This window comes from Aplidium turbinatum, chromosome 3, assembly GCF_918807975.1.
Source record: "Aplidium turbinatum chromosome 3, kaAplTurb1.1, whole genome shotgun sequence".
Lineage (NCBI taxonomy): Eukaryota > Metazoa > Chordata > Ascidiacea > Aplousobranchia > Polyclinidae > Aplidium > Aplidium turbinatum.
Window position 1 is genome coordinate 7,878,372 of NC_137474.1, and position 23,175 is coordinate 7,901,546.

At 37.0% G+C, this 23,175-nt stretch overlaps 1 protein-coding gene and 1 non-coding gene across 2 annotated transcripts; both read left to right on the forward strand.

The window, feature by feature from the left end:
- Positions 1 to 3,362: 3,362 nt before the first annotated feature.
- Positions 3,363 to 20,587, forward strand: LOC145766502 (kelch-like protein 21). The gene is made up of 11 exons (XM_082578228.1): positions 3,363 to 3,550; positions 4,275 to 4,440; positions 8,479 to 8,682; positions 11,048 to 11,154; positions 13,064 to 13,251; positions 14,169 to 14,342; positions 14,645 to 14,781; positions 15,236 to 15,413; positions 15,786 to 15,912; positions 17,566 to 17,781; positions 18,063 to 20,587. Exons 1-11 carry the CDS (start codon positions 3,363 to 3,365, stop codon positions 18,160 to 18,162), a joined length of 1,785 nt encoding a protein of 594 aa, XP_082434354.1. The 3' UTR covers positions 18,163 to 20,587.
- LOC145767744 (U6 spliceosomal RNA) lies at positions 12,178 to 12,280 on the forward strand. Its single transcript, XR_014288892.1, has one exon. It is a non-coding gene; the product is annotated as a U6 spliceosomal RNA (small nuclear RNA).
- Positions 20,588 to 23,175: the final 2,588 nt, after the last annotated feature.

The window sequence follows — 23,175 nt, forward strand, 5'->3', positions numbered from 1 at the left end:
AAAGTTAGATTCGAACATTTGTGACGTCAGCATATGCATGTTTGGTAACTGGATAAGTTAGATGCTATCTCACTGTGGTGCCGGGTGATTAAGGACCACCGTCATTCTGGCAGAATAGTTTTTCCGCTTTCCGCCTAAAAAAGTTATCCGTGAATAAGTGCGAGGCATACACTGCGACATGACATACTTTCGAAAAATCTTAAATAAAACTTTATTCCGCAACACGTGCCACTTAAATTTTGCATGCATCGGATTCAGTATTAAGTTACCTTTCCAGGGATGTGCATCAATAGGTGGGCATTTGGGAGGAACGTCCAGCAGAACGGTTCAAACATGGAAGATATATTTACGATATTCAAGAAAATAATACGATTTTGCATAAAAAACACATCTCCAAACATCTTCGAATAAAACTATATTCCGCAACACGTGCCACTTAAATTTTACATGCATCGGATTCAGTATTAAGTTACCTTTCCAGGGATGTGCATCAATAGGTGGGCATTTGGGAGGAACGTCCAGCAGAACGGTTCAAACATGGAAGATATATTTACGATATTCAAGAAAATAATACGATTTTGCATAAAAAACACATCTCCAAACATCTTCGAATAAAACTTTATTCCGCAACACGTGCCTCTTAAATTTTGCATGCATCGGATTCAGTATTAAGTTACCTTTCCAGGGATGTGCATCAATAGGTGGGCATTTGGGAGGAACGTTCAGCAGAACGGTTCAAACATGGAAGATATATTTACGATATTCAAGAAAATAATACGATTTTGCATAAAAAACACATCTCCAAACATCTTCGAATAAAACTATATTCCGCAACACGTGCCACTTAAATTTTGCATGCATCGGATTCAGTATTAAGTTACCTTTCCAGGGATGTGCATCAATAGGTGGGCATTTGGGAGGAACGTCCAGCAGAACGGTTCAAACATGGAAGATATATTTACGATATTCAAGAAAATAATACGATTTTGCATAAAAAACACATCTCCAAACATCTTCGAATAAAACTATATTCCGCAACACGTGCAACTTAAATTTTGCATGCATCGGATTCAGTATTAAGTTACCTTTCCAGGGATGTGCATCAATAGGTGGGCATTTGGGAGGAACGTCCAGCAGAACGGTTCAAACATGGAAGATATATTTACGATATTCAAGAAAATAATACGATTTTGCATAAAAAACACATCTCCAAACATCTTCGAATAAAACTATATTCCGCAACACGTGCCACTTAAATTTTGCATGCATCGGATTCAGTATTAAGTTACCTTTCCAGGGATGTGCATCAATAGGTGGGCATTTGGGAGGAACGTCCAGCAGAACGGTTCAAACATGGAAGATATATTTACGATATTCAAGAAAATAATACGATTTTGCATAAAAAACACATCTCCAAACATCTTCGAATAAAACTATATTCCGCAACACGTGCCACTTAAATTTTGCATGCATCGGATTCAGTATTAAGTTACCTTTCCAGGGATGTGCATCAATACGTGGGCATTTGGGAGGAACGTCCAGCAGAACGGTTCAAACATGGAAGATATATTTACGATGTTCAAGAAAATAATACGATTTTGCATAAAAAACACATCTCCAAACATCTTCGAATAAAACTATATTCCGCAACACGTGCCACTTAAATTTTACATGCATCGGATTCAGTATTAAGCTACCTTTCCAGGGATGTGCATCAATAGGTGGGCATTTGGGAGGAACGTCCAGCAGAACGGTTCAAACATGGAAGATATATTTACGATATTCAAGAAAATAATACGATTTTGCATAAAAAACACATCTCCAAACATCTTCGAATAAAACTATATTCCGCAACACGTGCCACTTAAATTTTGCATGCATCGGATTCAGTATTAAGTTACCTTTCCAGGGATGTGCATCAATAGGTGGGCATTTGGGAGGAACGTCCAGCAGAACGGTTCAAACATGGAAGATATATTTACGATATTCAAGAAAATAATACGATTTTGCATAAAAAACACATCTCCAAACATCTTCGAATAAAACTATATTCCGCAACACGTGCCACTTAAATTTTGCATGCATCGGATTCAGTATTAAGTTACCTTTCCAGGGATGTGCATCAATACGTGGGCATTTGGGAGGAACGTCCAGCAGAACGGTTCAAACATTCGAAGATGTTTGGAGATGTGTTTTTTATGCAAAATCGTATTATTTTCTTGAATATCGTAAATATATCTTCCATGTTTGAACCGTTCTGCTGGACGTTCCTCCCAAATGCCCACCTATTGATGCACATCCCTGGAAAGGTAACTTAATACTGAATCCGATGCATGCAAAATTTAAGTGGCACGTGTTGCGGAATATAGTTTTATTCGAAGATGTTTGGAGATGTGTTTTTTATGCAAAATCGTGTTATTTTCTTGAATATCGTAAATATATCTTCCATGTTTGAACCGTTCTGCTGGACGTTCCTCCCAAATGCCCACCTATTGATGCACATCCCTGGAAAGGTAACTTAATACTGAATCCGATGCATGCAAAATTTAAGTGGCACGTGTTGCGGAATATAGTTTTATTCGAAGATGTTTGGAGATGTGTTTTTTATGCAAAATCGTATTATTTTCTTGAATATCGTAAATATATCTTCCATGTTTGAACCGTTCTGCTGGACGTTCCTCCCAAATGCCCACCTATTGATGCACATCCCTGGAAAGGTAACTTAATACTGAATCCGATGCATGCAAAATTTAAGAGGCACGTGTTGCGGAATATAGTTTTATTCGAAGATGTTTGGAGATGTGTTTTTTATGCAAAATCGTATTATTTTCTTGAATATCGTAATTTATTATCTTCCATGTTTGAACCGTTCTGCTGGACGTTCCTCCCAAATGCCCACCTATTGATGCACATCCCTGGAAAGGTAACTTAATACTGAATCCGATGCATGCAAAATTTAAGTGGCACGTGTTGCGGAATAAAGTTTTATTCGAAGATTTTTCGAAAGTATGTCATGTCGCAGTGTATGCCTCGCACTTATTCACGGATAACTTTTTTAGGCGGAAAGCGGAAAAACTATTCTGCCAGAATGACGGTGGTAGGCAATTTATCTAAATTTCTCTGCTTACAAAAGTTACAATTTGGGTACTGTACCTACCTGGCATACATTTATGTGTATGTACCTTCAATTATTACGTCTTTGTATTTTCCACCACTATCAAGATCTCATTTAAAAGTTAATGTTTTGCAGATTTGTTTGTTTTTAAGCATAAAAATTTATTTGTTAAATATCTCATACTTGCATAACTACATAATCTACATATTTTTTTGTTTTACAGCTGTGTCAATAAAAAAAATCAGTTATGAAAGATGAAATGACAAAGCCTCCAGATGAATATAGATTTTGTGATGATGGTTTTTCTGGTCACCTACTCACTGGATTAAATTGCTTACGACAAGCTGGAAAATTTTTTGATGTTGTCATATCAGTAGAGGATGTCCAATTTCCATGTCACAAGGTAGTGCTTGCAGCTGCCAGTAATTATTTCAGGTAAAGTTTTTTTACTGTATTTCATCAGTCTGTAACTGTATCACTACTGTGTGGGATGGCTCTGGCTTTCCAATAATGCAAATCTGGTATTACACCTCTACCTAGGGTGTAATATATTGGATCACAAGCATATAAAATTGCTGAAGAGCAAGCAGCCGAGAAAGCAGAACTTCCACCCTATTCTTATTAGTACCAATGGCCCAATGTAATGAACTTCTTCTCACACCCTAAAGTGCAGTTGCTGAGCAGAAGGCTTTTATTTATCACTATTTCGAATAATTCATTTAAACTCGTTCATTGTAATGTAATTTAATGCAATGGTGTTTTTACTTGAACTCTTATGTGGTAGGCTGGTATGTATGTGTTGTCTAGACCTATACGGTAGCCTAGGCTTTTTGTCTGATTCAAATGTATAAAATGAACAAAAGGTGTTATAGCTTTTGTTTAGATATTGTATATCTATTACGGTACGGTACCTAATCAATCAATGATTATATTTATGGTAGAGTCTTTTAATAACCATCAATTATGCTTACGCCTGATAATTTTAGTTTATTTCTAATAATGTTAACTAGTCATTAACACCTCCATGTACTTGTACACTACGTATGTAGATATGTTCATTTCAGTTTATATAACACAAAATAGTTAAGAAAGATGATTTCAGTAAATAGCAAACTTAGTTTACATAAGCATTATGCTGTTCTGTTTTATTTTATTTTAGAAGTATGTTTGCTGGCTTGATGAAAGAAAGCTTCATGGACCAAGTTACATTATATAACGTTTCCTCTCATATTATGGAATGTCTGCTTGAATTTTGCTACACCGGAAATGTTTTGATAAGAGAAGGGAATGTGGTTGACTTGCTGAAAGCAGCAGACTTATTTCAAGTAAGAATGAAACAATTATACATTTAAAATTTACTAAATGCAAAATTATATACAAACTAGTTTTAATGTATTAATTTTTTCGTTATACCAAGGATACAAAACAACAGGGTTGTCGGTATTTTACCCAACCCAAAAAACCCACTTAAAAAAACCCAAAAAAACCCATAAAAAACCCAGAGCATCATATTTGTCCAGTTTTTATTAGAAAATTAATAAAATGAACAAAAACACTATAAGGCACTTAAAACAAACTTTAAATGAGGACTTAAGGATGTGATTGTGAAGTAAATTTCCAAGAATAAACTGAAAACGCAGTGGATATTGAACAGCACACAAAATCAAGTAATGCCACTTTGTGTATACTACATTAAAACTCATTTATGCAAGAAGGCCTTATAGTTAAACTGGTGAAAGTACTACTCTACTGTAGTATGTTGTATATTAGAGATGTACCGATATATCGGTATCGGTGATATCGGCCATTTTTTGAGTATCGGTATCGGTATCGGCAAAATTTGGCCGATACTGTGGCCGATACTAAACACGGAAAAAAAAGGCTTTTGCTGCGGATTTTCTAGAGAAGCAAAGATATAAATTTTTTATAGTAGTAACTAACGTCACATTGATGTAGAAAAATAACAACCTGTTTAAATTTTTGATACGTCACACTCCCATGACTTCTTGCGCGCAAGTTTTAACATTGGTTGCTTAGAGTGATTCTTTCACTTAAACAAAACATTTTGTTTCAGCGGTTTTGCGTTGTTCGATTCTTAAATTGTGTAAGGAGACTCAATTTCTCCAATATTTATCATTTGTGTTTCTTTTTTACTCTCAGCAGAGTATGAAACTTGTAAAAGTTTTTCATCCATACAACGTCATTATTGCGTTCATAAACGTAGTTGCACTGATGAGAATTTAATATTCGAAAACGCGTTCTGCAACACTGTTTTTTGCACTCTGCAATGCCTGATGCAGATTTATCTGTAGATTTCCATCACGCATTGAAGCGGTGATCTGATAATGAAATTTTCTACGGTTCGAGAAAAAGTTTTCTCTGCCTATAAAACGTTGAATGGTAGTTTAATTAATTATTTCTGAAAGTTCCTTGGTTTCATATTATCTGAATTAAATTATTATATCTGAAATCGGCATAATAACGTGACATCATCTAAACGTAACAGAAATAGCGAAGAGCAAGTATCACTATACAAAAAAAACACAAAAATGCAACGCAAATAGGCAACATCAAAAGACATGGATGTTCTTTGACTTGTCAGCAGCAAGTGGGGATAACTGTGGCTGTGGGAGTTTGTTGCGCAGCCTACTTAGCCTACTCTGACATTGTTTAAGCTTGATGAGTTTATTACAACGAAAGGTGGAAATTAAATCACAAACTGATAGAACCAGCTTACTAAAAACAACCAAGTTACATGTTTTTTTTAAACGTTTAGCAACGTAAAAACGATGCAAAATTATACATTTTTGCTACCTTGGTAGTCTTGGCCTGGCAAAAGCTTCTCAACCAAACGACAAGCGCCCTTAAGGGTAGAACCTTTGACATACTGATATCCAATTGAACGAACCCGAACCATCAGATGTTAGGTTGTCCGTCCAATTGTGGCTATTTCAGCATTCAGCCAGAGAGTTGATTATTACTTTAAACTTTTTTTGGTAATTACACAACAAACAAGAGCAATAGCAGTGGTGGGAAGTTGCATTTTTCCTTTGTTCCGAGAAACGCAACCTTGATGACGTCATGAACAGCGTAGCTTCTGATTGGTTGATGATTCAATGGGATATCAGTATGTTAAAGTGCCTACCGCCCTTAGGTTGCACATTACTTGTCGTATAGTTTTTGTACGACTACACAAATGACTTGGTTTACATTTTACATCTTATTATCAATTATGATTGCCTATTTGGAGAGTTTGCGCAAACTCTTTATTAATTTTTCAGAAACCCCAATTATGATATAATGTTTCTTCCCTTATACCCCAGCTCTCAATCACGGTGGCCTTTCATTACTAAAACCTACTATTATGACACAACATTGAGTTGGGATTGGATTCTTGAATCTTCAAGTACCAAGGACTTCGAAATCCGTCCATTGTCACTCATAATGACGTAATAATGCCCCTTTGGCCCCTAATGTTGCCCATTTGAAGTTCCCCTTGCTGCTCTATAAATTTCCAAATTTGGTTGGTTTTGTGGCGTATTTTGGAATTTATTTATTGTAAGCGCTAAACTTGAACACAACTAATTTTAAATTTAGGGGATTTTTTGGTTTTAGACTAATTTGTCACTGTGTCAGTCGCGGTGGTGCCACCGCTTGTGTTTTAGCACAAGATCTTGTGGTTTTACTTTTGATCTTGTGCTCTTGTGCTTTGAGTTTTACCTTATTTGCATAAAACTATTAAAAAAAGCTTTTTTTAATAGTTTTATGCAAATAAGGTAAAACTTAGCATTTGATATAATTACTTGCAAATACCAAAATTGCTTCTTTTTGTAACACTAAAGTATCGGCCAAAATATCGGTATCGGTATCGGCCTAAAAAAGTTATATCGGTATCGGTATCGGCCAAAATATTGGTATCGGTACATCTCTATTGTATATGATGTGAAATGCAATTTAGGAGGCTATTTACCAATTACAGATTCTGGATTCTAACGCATGGCTGTTTCAGAGCATTTGCCTAAATAGCCATTGGCCACGCAATCGTTCATCCATTACTATATGGGTCATTCTATTATAATACAGTCAAAATTTTGAAATTTTGTAACCCATCCTCTCAGAATTTCTTCATTTTTTAATATGTTAGAGCTATTGGGAAAAGATGAAGATTGGCATTTACGCCGTCAAAATCCATCAAGCGGTTTTCAAGATATCGACAATTACATTTTTGCCACTAGAGGCGCTGTTTTCGTATCACAAAAACAAAAATGGCTCAGAATTCTTAGTTTTTAAGATACAGAAAGAATAAAAATATGTATTCTTATAGTTTTTGGGGTAAGGAATTCAAATATGTTATTACATTTGTGAAAAAAGCAAAGGAAAACATTTTATTTTACTGAACAAAAGTTTTGGGGTACTCCATTTCAATGCCCCATATCTCAAATCTGCAAAAAGATTTTTTCCCCCAACCAATGCTAAACTGTCAAGAAAAGCTACCTGCTTCATGTGCAAAAGTATGATAAATACGTTTTTTTGTAAACTTTTGCAATTGACATGAATGTTTCCTTGCTATATTCACAATGTTTTCAATCAATAGGCTTGAAGTGTAATACATGATCACATAGAATAGGCATTATGATGTTGTAGCGGTTGGGGGGAACTATCTATATAATATATATATAAATGATAAAAAATATTTAAACATGGTGGCATAAATGCTCCTTGCCTTCAAATCTAAAACAAATGATGCAATAATGTGATTTCTACCACGGTAGCATCAACTTGGTATAGAAATCAGTGGATGATGCAACATCCAACTTGCTCTTGAAATTAATGGATGATGCAACATTCAAGCAACAACAACCCTAGTGCATTATTTTATTGAGTTATGCAAGCATGTACTGTGAGTGAAAGGCACTTCATTCGTAAAAAGTAGTTTTGAGGTGAAATAAGCATGAATCTACCTTTTTTTGCATCTTTTTAAAAAAAAAAAAAACAATAAAACCCAAAAAAACCTGGGCGGGTTGGGCTTTTTTAAAAAAACCTGGGTTTTTCTCAACCCTGTAGTAAACTTACTTTTTGAAATATTGTTGAACCAACAGTATTAAAGGTAAAACTACTGATTTCTATTTGAAACGTTGGATCTGTTTGACCCAATAAAAAGCAATTCACTGAAAGCAAGTCATTGTAGTTGATATGTATGTTGACCATTTTTGGATTGTTTATTTCTTTTTCTTTTATCTGCAAACCAAGCATGTGTTTAAAATTTGCTGAAAACCATTGATTTTTGACATTTTCAACGTTTGTTATTTTTCTGTATTTTTATGACTATATATAGTTTTTGAATACGTTAATTCATATTTTAGTTTTCAACTGTATGGGAAGCTTGTTGTGACTTCTTGGTGTCACAACTTCAACCAACCAACTGCTTGGAAATAAGAGACTTTGCTGAAAACATGTCTTATATTCGTCTGGAACAAGAGGCTATGAAATTCACCGTTAACAATATCATTGCGGTTGCTACTGACTCTGCTGATTACAAAACCTTGCCATACCCTGTTTTAAAACAGGTAGGCTATTGTACCAATGTTGTTGTGTAAACTATTTGTACATAACTAAAATTGTTGAGATACGGTAGTTAAATGCACATGCGACACTTAATCACCTGTGATCTGACAGAAAAGCATTTTTTTTTTTTCAAAATCAATCCTTTTGTTACATTAAAATATGTGAGATCTATGTAATGCGTTTAAGAACGGAACAAACCTATTCAGGGATTTACATCTTTTTGAATGTACAAATGACGGATAAAACGTTCAGTTTAGTTGCATTATTTCTCCATTCCGTGATCATCAGTATTCACATGATACTAAGATTCTATTTGAATAAAAACTTTCTGATGTTCCCAACATGGCCAAATATGTTGCTATTTGGAAAAATTTCTTTGAGTCGTAATCGTAGCCATGACAAAACTGTCATTTTCCCATTTCCAAAAGTGGGAAAGGACATGGACGTTACGCACAATTCGCGCAATAATGCAAAATATGTAAGACTTTTCAACTGCATCCTGGAGGTAGTGTCATCATGCACTCGTTGTAGGATCTTTCGCCAATAGACATAGTTTGCCTGCAAATTTAAACTTGGCGAAATACAAAACAAACAAAAAACTAAATTTACACATCACATGGACATTGAACAGCTTATAGCGTAGAATCCGCAATAAATCCTTGTACTGTATTGTTAAATTGAACAAGCAATTGCACCAAAAGTAATATATACATACCGAATGATGAGACTACCTCCAAGGTGCTGTTGGAAAGTCTTATATCTTGCATTATTATTGCGTAAATTGTGCTCGATGTAGCGGACGTGGCGCGTTGCATATTGAGACACCCGCTCATGCACGGCCGTCGTCACGACGACAACACTCCTGGGTACCATGGTGGCGAGGGGTGACCAGGACACAGCAGTCTTCAGTGCTATACATACTGATTTATTCTACATCCAAGTGTGGAGGCCAAGATATAACACAGCAAGCATGACGAATGAAATCCAAAAACCAGAATTTTGAAAAGAAAACACCAGAACTAAAGGCTGGCAGCCCCGAAACCAGAAATTAACAATCCCTACCACGTTACTGAGGTGAGAGTCAGAGTCACATAATAATTATGGTTGAAACTACTCAAAAGGAACTCTAGTTTGGACTGGACATGTACTGCTGGGAGCGTTGCAATCACTATACACAAACGCACAATGTAACGAAACCGCAAAACTACGTATGAGTGAGGTAATTGCCATGATGCGACTAGGTATGCTGGAAAAATCCAGTGCTTTGCATTCCATTGCGAGTGCGCTGTAAGCCTACGGTTGCACAGATGACATAAATTCCAGAATTTTGAAGCGAAGCAAGAGTGAGTGACGTCAGAGAAAGCTCGCAGGAGCTACACTCAACGTACATTCCTAATCTCCGTTTGAACAAGCCAAAAATATGTTCGGGTGCAGATACTGCTTTTTTACATACTTCTGGAGATGGGAAGATGACAGGTTTGTCATGGCTATGATTGTAACAAATAAGACTCTTAGAAATTCTCCCGAATAGCTACATAATCGACCAGTATGATCCCAATTAGGGTAAAACAGGCTGTGAAGGTTTTTAGGTTACTAGTAACTATGTTTGATATAATTTGCTCTGCTTGATTTTTTACTTGGTATTGAGCACTTTTTGTAGCGTTGATAATATTTATTCTTTATGTATCTAATATATGATATTAATAATGTTTATAAAATAAGGTAAAAAAATATTTTAGTTTAAAAAATATGTACTATATAATATATTGATATATTATATATATATATTTATATATATATATTAAATAATATATTTCTTGCCATTGTGATTATTGGGTAATTGAAGAACACAGCCGCGCAATTTGGTTGGCTTGTCCTTGTAATCAATCATGTGACGTCTGTGGGCTGTCACATGATTATGAGGCAACCCAGACTCCATGATGCTGTCGTTATCAGCGATTCAATCAACAACAGAATCATCTTTAAAGTGCATTGCATGTGTTATTCTTACTGAGCTGCCTTGTTAGCTTACGTGCCAAAATTATAGCTACTTGTCTTGCTTCCGTTATCGAGACAACAAAATCCATAACTTTTGCATTGATTTAACATCAATTGACGTTGAATCAATGATGTAAACACTAAAATGATGGATTTTGCTGTCTGGGTACAAAATTTGCATTTAATCTCAGTAACGTCAAGACGTTTACTGGTCCCGGTGGCCTAATTGTGTAGTGGCCCTACCTACACCTCCGTAAAAATGAGGTCGCTTCTTTACTGTCTTGTTTAACTTGCTGGTATTTGTCACGTGATACATGTCTTCGGTATGACGTCACACAAGGTCGTCTATTTAAAGATTTGTTGCCACAGATTCTCTCCAATCGCAGTCTGAACATCGACAAAGAAGAGTGTGCTTATGAAATTCTTCTTCACTGGCTAAAGCACGACGTCCAGGCTAGGATACGAAACTTTTGCAAGTAAGCATAACTATTCCTCGCCAGTCGATCGATGACAGAAGTGTTCGTTTTTAGACAGACATTTATTTTCACTTCATTCTCAATCTCAAATTCACTTTATTTTTGACAAAACAGGTTTCGTTCGATGGTTGCTACTGGCAACTTCGTGCCCTAGCTACCGATTTTTGTGTGACGTTATAGTGTATTTTTTTATGTGAAATCCCGACTACAATTCAGTTTAAATAAAAATTCATATTATACCTCAAACATTCAAATCAGCGATCGTCATCCCATTATGGTTCTCGTTTTGTTGACCGCATATAATCGTCCTTTTACTATGGACGCGATACTCTAGTACAGGGGTCACCAACCTTTTTTGCATGCGGGTCACTTTGGCACTAAGGACAGCTACGGAGGGCCGCACTAATAAAATGTTAGGTAGGTTGACTCTTATGCTAAAAAAGAACGCATTTTGTACCCAGTATCCAGCGTTACATGTTGTTCATATTTATGTTAGAATACCGCAGCAACAAAATTAATCGAACAACGCTACTTCCAGGCCAAGCTTCTTTTACAACACTTTTGACTTTTTTTAACAATGCCTAATAAACGAGGCCACTTGTTTTGCGCACTTATAGCGAATCGAGCGGTTTCATCAGAATATTCATCGCCAAGCAAGAGTGGTGTTGTCACTTCGCTTCACAACAGATATCTTGCAATTAACAATTTCAGTAAACAAGGAAATGTTTGACACATTGCAATAGAAGCAACAATAGTGACCTGCAAACATATCAGTGAAAAATAGGCTCCAATAACAGGGAAAAAGAAACCAGGCACCATGAAACAAATGCTTGTGGAAATCACCCAAAAATCGTAATTCTATCGTAATTCATGAACAGTCTTCCCTTTAAAAAAGCAATGAGTTGGTTTTTCGTCCTTTTTGTGAGAGTCTATAAAACCGTCTTTCTTTTGTTATAGACAGCTGTCACTTGCGATGCTTATCAGCGTGGCAAGAATTTGTTGATTAACAAGGTTTTGCAGAACTTGCTTCGGCAGTAGATATACCAAAATTGAAACGATACAGAGAAGATTAGCATAGCCCCTGCGCAAGGATGACACGCGAAATCGTGAACAATTTATTATAAATTGGGTTGGCACACCGACCTATTTTGCCAACAAAAACTCGCATAAAGAGAACACTGGTCGTGAAACACAATAACGGTGAAACGCACACTAGTGTTTACATGACATTCGCAAACTTAAAATAAGCAACCCTATGCTCGACATTTTCGAAATTCGAAAGCAGACGTTTTAATCAACCACTGGGACAGTGTGGCTGGACATCGCATTGGAATAGCTTTTAAGCAACCCCCACCTAGAACTATAATCTGATTGGTCGGTAGGTGGAATCGTATGCAAAGCGAAAATATGCTTCCCGGAAAGTATTTTTTGCCTTTGTGCTCTTTAACTCCTCAAGAAAAGTATTTTTGGTTATACTTGTACGCTGATACCTTTCGCGGGCCGCAGCGATACAGCGTGGCGGGCCGCCATTTGGTGACCCCTGCTCTAGTAGTATAATATATAAATTTGGAGATTTCATTAAACAGTTTATCGCTAATATCAACTGTGAAGTGAGCGCTTTGACAAAGCATACCTCTCAAACTTAGCTGTAGTTTTTGTTGGTGCAACTAATATGTATTGAATTGTTTTTTGCATCTGGCAAAAATGCTCACATTCGGATCGAAAAACACACAAAAACAAAAGACATACAGTGGTACACAAACAGCAGCGGCGCAAAAAGTTGAAGTACAATTAACTACATACACCTTGGTTGTAAAGTATCAAGCACTTTGGAGTGATTTTGGTTCATTTTTTGTTTTTTTATTCTGATTAGCGGACTTTTGCTTGCAATACTGCTTGTTTATAACAGATTGATGCAATTTATTCGTTTGCCCTTCATCCGAAGAATTTACCTTCTGTCCAAAATAGAAGTCAATCCAATTATTCGTAACTCGTCCACGTGTCAAGAACTGATCAAAGAGTCAAGGACCTTCCACACTTGTATGCTGACCAAGGAGGAATGCACGTCCATCAGATTTCAACCCAGGCCTTCAACCGGTTAGTGTAACCGCCTCTTTTTACCAAATATGCATGAAATAAGTAGTGTTACTGCATACCAAATGATAAATATTGCAGTATGGGTCTTCCACTGATCTTTCAGTCCAATGTAAAAGCTATCATCATGTTTAGAAGTGTTATTTTTGGTATCAAATTTCCTGCCGAATTGCCTCAATTCGAAACTAGTGGTTCAAAGCATTCACGCAGTGAATTTCCACAATCCACATTGCAGAATGTCGAAAGATATTGTCTTTGGTTTGTTTTGCCCAATTGACCCAAGGGCAATATATTTTAAGTTTGATGTTTGTATTGTAAAAAGTTTTTTTCTTTGACCGTCAATAGTCGTTTTTCAATTACGCATCCAATGTTCAGCACTTCAGCTAAGTTATGTTTTAAAATAATTTATATTGGATCTGTTGTTCACATTATATTACCGGTACTCTGAAAACGAGAAAAACTGATTTAAAGGCGTTCTATAATATTCTATTTTGCTGGTACTCGCAAAGATGGTTTGAAATTGAGATATTATGTCGTTCAGCCAAGCCCTCAAAAATTATGCTGATGTCAAAGTAATGGCTACAATTTTGTTTTGGAACTGCTTTTTTTGACTTAGCCAGCAATATGCTTATAGCTCGTTGGAGAGCAAAACGTAGGAGAACTTCTATTGTTTGTGTGCAGCAGGTGGTAAAGACTCTAAAGAGTGGTATTTTCTGAAATGAAAGATTTGAAAAATGTCATAAAGTCCTTACTCTGCACTTGACCGAGTCTAAAGTTCTCAAATACCAGTCTCAAAGCGGCTTAAATGACAAATGACGCGTTACGGTCCGTAAACACAACCTGCTTCCACAATCACCTTGTAACGAGCCCTTTTAAAGGCATGCTACGTCACGGCCGTTGTAATGACTACATTTTTGAAGGGATTGCTGAACTATTGATCACCGTTGGCGGGTGTGACGAGAACTGTGATGAGGCAACAGCTGTTGAGAGTTACAATCCTATATCCAAACAGTGGAGAACCTTAGATCCTTTCGTTGGCAACTTGAGAGGTGGATACGCGACCGTCAGCCTTGGAAATTACATCTACGTTACAGGTATGCTTTGCAAGCTGGTTTACGGCAAAATACACCAACTGCTATTGTGATTTTGGTATCGATAAAGATCTTTCAAAATTCAAATTAAACTCACGTCGTTTTTTGGGGGGGATTGTATCATGATAGATACAACACATGCGATTTTTCAACTTTGCAGTTAATGCATTATTTATTGCTTTGCGTTCACCAGATGATGACTGTGCTCAGTAATTTTGAGATAACAATGATATAATTTATCTGTGTAACATTTCTGTTACGTTGTTTAAACCGTAACATCACCGCCTAATCCATTCACTTCAAAGGCGGCTCAGACGGTGCGAGCGTGTTCAATAGAGTATGGCGCTACAACTCCCAAGTCAACGAGTGGTCGGAGGTGGCACCTATGACGCGTGCGAGGGAGTATCACGGATCAGTGGTCCTTAACTCCTATCTTTACGTTGTGAGTTTGTATGTAGAGGTGTAAGCATCTCTTATCTTTTTACGTTCTGTTTTTGTATAAGCGTATCCAAGGTTTAACCGGTTTAAACTGGTTTTCTTTGATGACAGTTTATCGAAAAATGTTGGATACTTGAAAAAAAATTATGTAGAAAAAATATCATTCTATCTTTGACTCTCATCATAACTCTTTCTTATAACAAGTAAATGTGAAGTAATTAAGAAATCCTCACTCAAAACAGTGTTTATATGAAAAAGCACTGAGTTACTTTAGTACTACGTGGGCAACTCTCATTATGCTTTTAGAAGTCAAGTCTTCGCAAATGTGACGATTGAACCCAATTTAACGTGGTCGACAGCTCTGATGTTTCCACAACTTCGGTAGCAAGTTTTGTATGATGAACACGTAACTGCAACGTATACAGCAGTAATTTTAACGTCAACGTTTTAATTATCAGGTGGGAGCGGAAGGGTGCGAGTGTTATGATCCAGTGGCAAACGCTTGGATGACAATCTCTTCCATGCCGCACCCCGTGTCCAATTGCTCTGTGGCGACATGTAGCGGAAAGATTTATTCCATTGGCTGCATCTTCAACTCCGAGAAGGCCGTCATACAAGTCTATTCCCCTGAAACAGGTACATCTTGGCTGCACATTGTGAAATTGTGTCGTGACGTTTAATCAACGTGATTGTTGTCCCTCGTGCCGACTTCATTTTAGATCAACTCATGATCTGGCTATACAGACCACCTCATGGTATGGAAGGCCTAGTTTCTATCGATGACGACACCAGGCAGTGGCTAGCCAACGGATGCCCTGACATATAGCGACAACACGAGAGAAGAACTCATGATCAAAGCGTGTCTTGCTGTTTTTTTTTAAAGTCATTTTGCTTTGTCTCTTTCAACTGATAAAGATCTGATGTCTTTACGTCGGCAAACGATAAGGTTCCGTTTCTATCATATTGTTTTTTAACAAACATTGACGTGTTACCTTGTCTTTTTTACAGACACGTGGGAGGTGTCACCTTTATGCGTGCCTGAAACCACTTTTGTGCCTCACATAACATCACTCAAGGGAATGCTCTACTTCATTCGAGAAGATTCGACTGAAGTTTTAACGTTAGATCCATCGAGGTATTCAGACCTCGGATAACAAAATCTTTCATTTATACATTAATTCAACGTCTGCAGATGTAAACAAATGTTCAGTATGCAAACAAAAACATTACTGTAGTCACAGTATAGTGTATATCTTTACAGTTTGTCTGAAAAGTTTGATTGCCTGTCTTTAGTGAACAAACGATATGTTTTCTATACAGCTGCCTACAATTTCATTATTCTATAAGTCAGGGGTGTCAGTTACTAAAAATAGAAAAAAGAAACTTGATCTCAGTCTCATTGGCCATCTTCGGAAACGAAGGGCGAACATCATCATCATCAAGTCAGGGGTGTGCAACGTGCGGCCCGCGGGCCAAATGCGGCCCGTAAAGAAAAATTGTGCGGCCCGCGAAGATGTGCCAATTTTGAATTGTGTGCAGCTCGTGAAACGTGTTTATAATTTAGTTTAGTCTGGCACGTGTGAACAATTCATTGTGGAGTAGATTATTGTAGATTTCGCACCTTAACCATTTTAGAAATCTCCCACCGGCCACCGCTAATCCATTGTATTTAATAGTATTTAATTATTTGGAACGTAAATATGTATGGTCACATAAAAGGCATTATGAACAAATTACGACTTTGGAAAGCTCATGTACAAACAGGAAATCTTTTCCACTTTCCAACTTTGAGAGACTATGGAATGTATCCTGAGAAGAAAACTGAATTTGCAGACCAGCTTGAAAAATTGTTGTATGAATTTTTGGCTCCTTTCAAGGACTTCAAATTTCATGGACATTTGTTTGGTATATTCATTTCGCCATTCAACACAGACATTAACAAAGCACCATAGCAGATATAACTTGAAGTGATTGATCTTCAAGAGAAAACGGATTTGAAAGCAAAGTATTTCGAAATGAATCTTGGCGATTTTTACCGAAAACATGTCAACTAAGATGACTTTCCACATTTCGAAAAATCCATAGCTTCAAAAATGGCTCTTTTTGGCTCAACGTATTTGTGCGACCAAGTTTTTGCTAAAATGGGCGTCATGAAATCTCCCTATCGATCGGTTCTGACAGACGAACACTTGGAAAATGGACTTCGAATTGCGAGCACTTCCATTAAAGTAAATTTGGAAAAAGCCGTCGGGAAAAGAAGCCAGCTGCAAACTTTTCACTGAACTCGTTTAAAGACGGTGTGACAATTGTGACGTTTAAAGACAGGTGTGACAATAAATTTGAATAGCAGTTTTCTTCAGAAATTTAGGCTATGCGTCTTAACTTATTAATTCTGCAAGGAGATAACCCCTCATAATGCCATAAGAATAATATGATTAACAAAGAAACTACTTTTTTGTGGCTGCAACTGCTAGAAATCATAGGTATTAAATAAACGTGCGGCCCGCGGTTTCACCCAGTTATTTATATCTGGTCCTCCTGTAATAAAGGTTGCACACCCCTGCTATAAGTGATTGACTGCAAATAGCAATTTTATTGTTTCAGGTACTGCATTATCTCACGTATTTGTCAACAGTCAACACTGAAACTGTAAAAAAATGGTCTTTAGATGGTTTGTGGAAATTTAGCATGTTTAGTGTAGTAAAGCAGCTGACGAATCTGGACCATTTTCCCCTTCACCTACTTAGCCTGACCAAAGTCTGAAATACGTCAATTTCTTTTGCTTCAGAATGAAATGGGTGAACAACACAGCCCCAATGCTTCAAGTCCATCTTGGGGGGAGTGTGACTGTCTTCGAGGGCAAGATCATTGTCTCAGGGGGGTACGACGAAATGTTCGGCTTGTCCGGCGTCATCGAGGCGTATGACCTCGAGCAAAACTCTTGGAAGATCATCGGAAAGATGCGACGGCCAATGTTCTGGCACGGTTGCGTTAGCTTGTACAGGTACTGCAAGAACTTTATATGATTCTCCATCTAGCAAAAGTTGCAGCTGTTACATCAAAAGTTTGATTTAATTATAATCGTCTGCAGTCGTTACATCAATGAAAAAGACTTAACTTGCTACTTCGGTCATGATGTTTCGGTTATTTTTTTAAGACATTTGCATCAGCACTGTATCATAACCTATGTTCAGCGATAAACTTTTATCGCACCAATGTTGTTATTAATAAACGTTACAGAATTTTATGCAATATTTGCATAACCTCAGCAAGTTTGTTATACAGGTTCATCGCAGCACCTTCAGGCCACAAGTTCGTATCAGACAGCAACCTTCATGACTTTGGCGACCTTTCCTCTTCTATCAAACGGTCGGTACTTGATTGAACTTTTTAGACCTCTGTGGTAGGAGGTAAATCGCATTTGAGGTCTACGATCGGTTGCATGTTCAGTTCAAAGTTTATTTTTCAACGACTACGCCACCTTTATCCTCCAACAAGAATTGTATCTTCATCGCCAGCTGCAGTCAATCTGAGGATCCGAAAGGATTTGGCAGTTTCCTGAGTTAAGTGTTTATGTCTCCATAACCGTGTTCGCTACCCACCCTGCAAAAGTTGCCATTTCTACATGATTTCAACGACTGGCAATGTTGTCAGCCGTTAAATTATGTAAAAATGGCAAATTTCATCCTATGCTGTCTTATGTATTTTTGATCTGGACTACACTCAAGACCTCGATGTAAAGAGACGACCGTCCGCCCGGCATACCAATCCTCTTATTGTATTGATTCAACATGCAAGCGCCCAACAGAACCCTCACAACTAAAAAGAAAATAGATTGCATGTCAATGTCTTGCCAATACGTGTTCTGTCACTTTCTGCTAAACGTTACGGTTCGTCTAGCAAATCAGTCATTTTTTACATAAATTTAATGTCTGCAAACGTTGAATCATCGTCAAAAAAGATCGGTATGTAAACAATTGTACAATACATACGTCCCTCAAATTAGTTCTGTGCTTCGTTTCTTGTTTTCCCACGTAGCTTTGTTTGATTTTTATTTTCACTTCGACAACTTCGGACTGTTTTACTCATTCATGTACTGTGCTCATCAATCGTTGTCGATGTAACACTATCTGTGAACAGCAGTCTGTACAATCCAAATTATCAATTTTTATGAGACTAAGCCAAGTTTTACATTAATGTTATTGATCACTTTGTCAAACGAAAACGTCAGACCTTCTGTCTCAATATGCCGAGTGGTCAACAGTCACTGGTTAAATTAATGTTTCCTTTTCATTAAATTATCTCAATTTTGTTTCAAACGTCCTGCATGAAAGTTAATATATTATATAGATTTTATAGTGTCCTGTGTTTCGCGTTGTGTGATTATATTTTGTGCTAAGGTGTCTGATTGTTTCATTTGCGACAAAGAAATTGCATAATTTATTGTTCATCTCAGTCGTTTATAATCTTTTTCTGGTTTAACCTTTTGGAAAGTATTTAGAACTTAGATTATATTGGTTGAAATCCAGTGTCACTTCATGCCTTTTAAACTCAAGAAATAACCTGTAAAATTGTACGGGAAACAACGAAGATTTGGATATGTCTTCTAGAAGCTACATTTTATTTGATGCATTGAATGAATATGAAAATTAGAGAGAAAAAATGTAAAGCATCGATTGCCCAAAAGCACAGTTACCTTACAAAGTCGATATTGGCGACGTGTTTTCTGTTTTCACTGTCTTACTTACTCTGTTTCTCACTGTATTTGTCAAGTACACGTCACGTATGCCGACGTCGTGGCGTTGTTGCTACTGCATGATTTCTTAAGTTGTCATGTTTTCGAAAATCCATTAGCGCATGTCAATTCAAAACTTCATATGTTTGTCTTTATTTTTAAGCAAATGCTTCAATTGAAAATAAACTTAGCTTTTGGTATTAATTTTTTATGTTGAAAATTGTTCCCAGAAATGTTAAATCACTCTTTTTACCTAACTTTTGTAGTTTTTTCATCGTGTAGTGTAATTTACAGTGCCATGCTACTTGGCTTATTATTAGTATCTGTGAACTACATAACTTCGGTCTTCATTGTGAAATTGACTTTACCAAGATCCCAGACAGCAATCACCCGTGTTTTACATTGATTCAACGCCTGCAGGCGTTGAATCAATGTAAAATACGGTTGATTTGTTGTCTGTGATGTGATGGTTACGACGTCAGATGCGAACTACTTCCCAGCAAGCAGATGTCTATTTTTACATTAATGTAACGTCTTCAGACGTTGAGCCAATGTGAAAAAGACCGTTTTGCTGCCCGAGTGATCTGTTAAACTCTGTATGTCAACTTATTGAAACCAATCATCGTTTCGGGGTAAACTTTTGAAAAGAAGCAATCTTCCTGGCGTCAGCACTACCTGACTACTCACTATAGAACAGCGAGCATTGTGTTTCGCTAACCATGTAGCCTCCACACTAGCCATCAACACTTTTCCAAACTTTGTTACTTTTAACACTAAACGTTTTACTTCTACGTCTGTTAACGTTAAAATGTCGTCTTAACATGGCACTAAATTGAGTCAGATTTTTGGATTATTAATCTCATTCAGACACAAAATCAACAAAAATAGCCGATTTGTAAACTTATATCCCAGACAGCAAAATCCGTCATTTTAACATTGATTCGATCTGCAGACGTTTGAATTTTGCTCTCTGAATTATTGTTATTTGATTTTGCATTATTTGAAACCTTACAATATTGTTTGCATGGATTTTATGTGTGTTGTTTTACAATAATATTAAACATCAGTTTTTCTGCATGGTAGCGTGTTTTTAGAGTTGATAAAGCTGCCTAACTTGCGAATCGATCAGTGATTTGCCGGCTGCTGGATAGAACGAGATGGAGAATAGGAGTAAAGGCAATCGCTGCAAGGAAAGAGTTGGCCACCCCACTAGCGGGGACAAAACCAAATTTGGATGATGAAGATCTTGTGCTTTAAATTAACCCCAAGTTGACAAACAAAACAAAAAAATTCAAGTTCCAAGAAAAAGATAGTTTAAAAACTTTACGGACGCCGTTGCAATGCAGAGTAGCCTAGTATTTTGTATATAAAATGCTTGTGGTGTGGAGTTGGCAAAGTATTAAATAGACAGTGGCACAGCGTGGCTCATTCGATTGAGTGCCACTCTAGTCTAAAAGCACTAACATTTACCTTGACATGAAAATTTAGCCTTAGGTTACTTTTAGCTGTAAAAGTTGAAATTTTTAACCACAACTTCAAAAGGATTACGTCCCTTGGATTAATAAAATGTTGAGATACAGTAAATAGGCGTAACGAGAATTAAGGTCACGTAAATACCCTTCAAATGCCCTTTAAAATTTCTTTCGTGAAGCTACAGCTGTCCAAAGTGGCGTGGTTTGAGTTTTTGTCGTATCCAGGCTTTCGCCAAGGGTAGCCACTTTAACAAGTCGAAATTCTGCCACTGCGAATGACTACAATGCAACCGCCAACCAATCAGAACATGTTATAAGAGGCTACCGTCCAATTGTGATCCTTCTAGCACTCATCCCTAATGCTTGTTTTGAACTTTATTTGGTAATTACAGAAGAAAAAGAGCAATAGCAGTGGTGGGAATCGAACCCGCGTCAATGAAATGACTACTTTCTAACCCTAACCCCTAAGCCAAGCAGCTGACAAAAAATCTATCACTTAATTTGCTTTCTATTATCTTCTTTTCGCCATTTTTTACGTCACTTAAACCGTAGCTTATGATTTATATGAGTATATAACCTGGTGAAATTTTATTTTGTATGTTATTCGCTCTGAGGATGCGCATTGTCATGGTGCACGAAACGTCAGTGAAGCAATAAACCATCTTGTTTGTTGTTAATTTTACTTTCAATTTCATCAGATGAACGTAGCAACTAGTGCTAGAAACGATAATTGTCCTGATGAACACCCAAACTTTTCAGTATTCAGTTTATGATTGGTTGGCAATTTCATTCTAGTCAAGTTTAGTGGCAGAATTTCGACTTGTTAAAGTGGCTACCTTCGCCAAGTTGTTGAAGATTCAGTGGATGGAAAGGCAAGGAAGCCAATCTTCGTGTCCACCTAATTTTGCACAGCTTCAAATGAAATTACCGGTACTTAAAATTTCAAAGCAAAATTTCTGGAAGGTTTCTGAATCCTTGAAGCCCTGAATCTCTGTTTAAAGCGTTTATCACCAACTCAGCTTCTGAGAAAATATACTTTTAACCAAGATTTAATGTTATTTAATAGCATAAACTTTAAAACAGTAGTTTTCCATCTGAGGTCCACGGACGCGTTGATGTTTGTAGAAAGTGTTACCGATACGTGGATCTGTAAATCCTCTGATTTAGGCTATAGGATAAGAATAATGCAGCCTAATAAAAGTAATTTTTCAAATTTTTTTAACTGGGGTTAGGGGAAGACGGGGCAAAGCGGGACACTTTTCGTAAAAACGTAATTTTAGCAACAGTGATGGTTGGATTTAGTTAATTTCTTTTTTAATCGAAAGCCTTAGTTGGTCAGCATATTTGGTTCGAAGATCAAGCGAAATCTTTCTACTGTTATAGTACAAATCAAAAAAGAATTTTTTTTTTGAACTTCATTTTTGCATGATTTGGTAGTGTTTAGCCGCTTCTATCAAAGACAACTTCTTGCTTTTCACATCTTCTATTGCATTTGATAGCCTATCCGTCCATTTACCTATTTCCGTTTTTCTCTTATAGCGACGAACCATTGTCAGAGTTAAATTGTGTAGGCCTACCGGTACAATATAAATGAATGCTGATAAATATTTTACAATCTTGAAGGCTAAAAGAGTTAGGCCTATAAACAAAAATTCAATCAACAGAAGAACCACAGATACAATCTAGACTTCTAGAGTCTCATGTTGCCCTAATGCACTGTCCCACTTTTCCCTAATACAGCTGTCCCACTTTGCCCCAAAGTATAGCCTTTACAAAATAACATTTCTGCTAAAACCTGTAAAGTTTTAGGTAAAAGTTGCTTTTGTTACCAACAAATACTGTCTCAATGTCTAAAATAAAAACAAAGCTACCAAAAATTCGCTTATGCTAACGAATGTGGTAGCTACTTTTCCATCTCTTTCTTATAGCAAACCATGCCAAAACACATTTTACTTCCTCACGACACGCGTTGTGCTCTGCCAGTCGCCATTTTTGCACACCAAATACAGTTTATAGTTGCCTAACTAGTGCTTCCAGTTAGAGGGAGCCAAAGGGTACAAAACGTGAGAAATCGCGATGTTCCGCTTTGCCCCGCGTCCCGCTTTGCCTCGTCTTCTCCTACTTATAAAAGTTTGTAGGTTCGTAGATTGGATAACTTTCTGAAAAGGGTCCATGAGTAAAGAGGGATTGG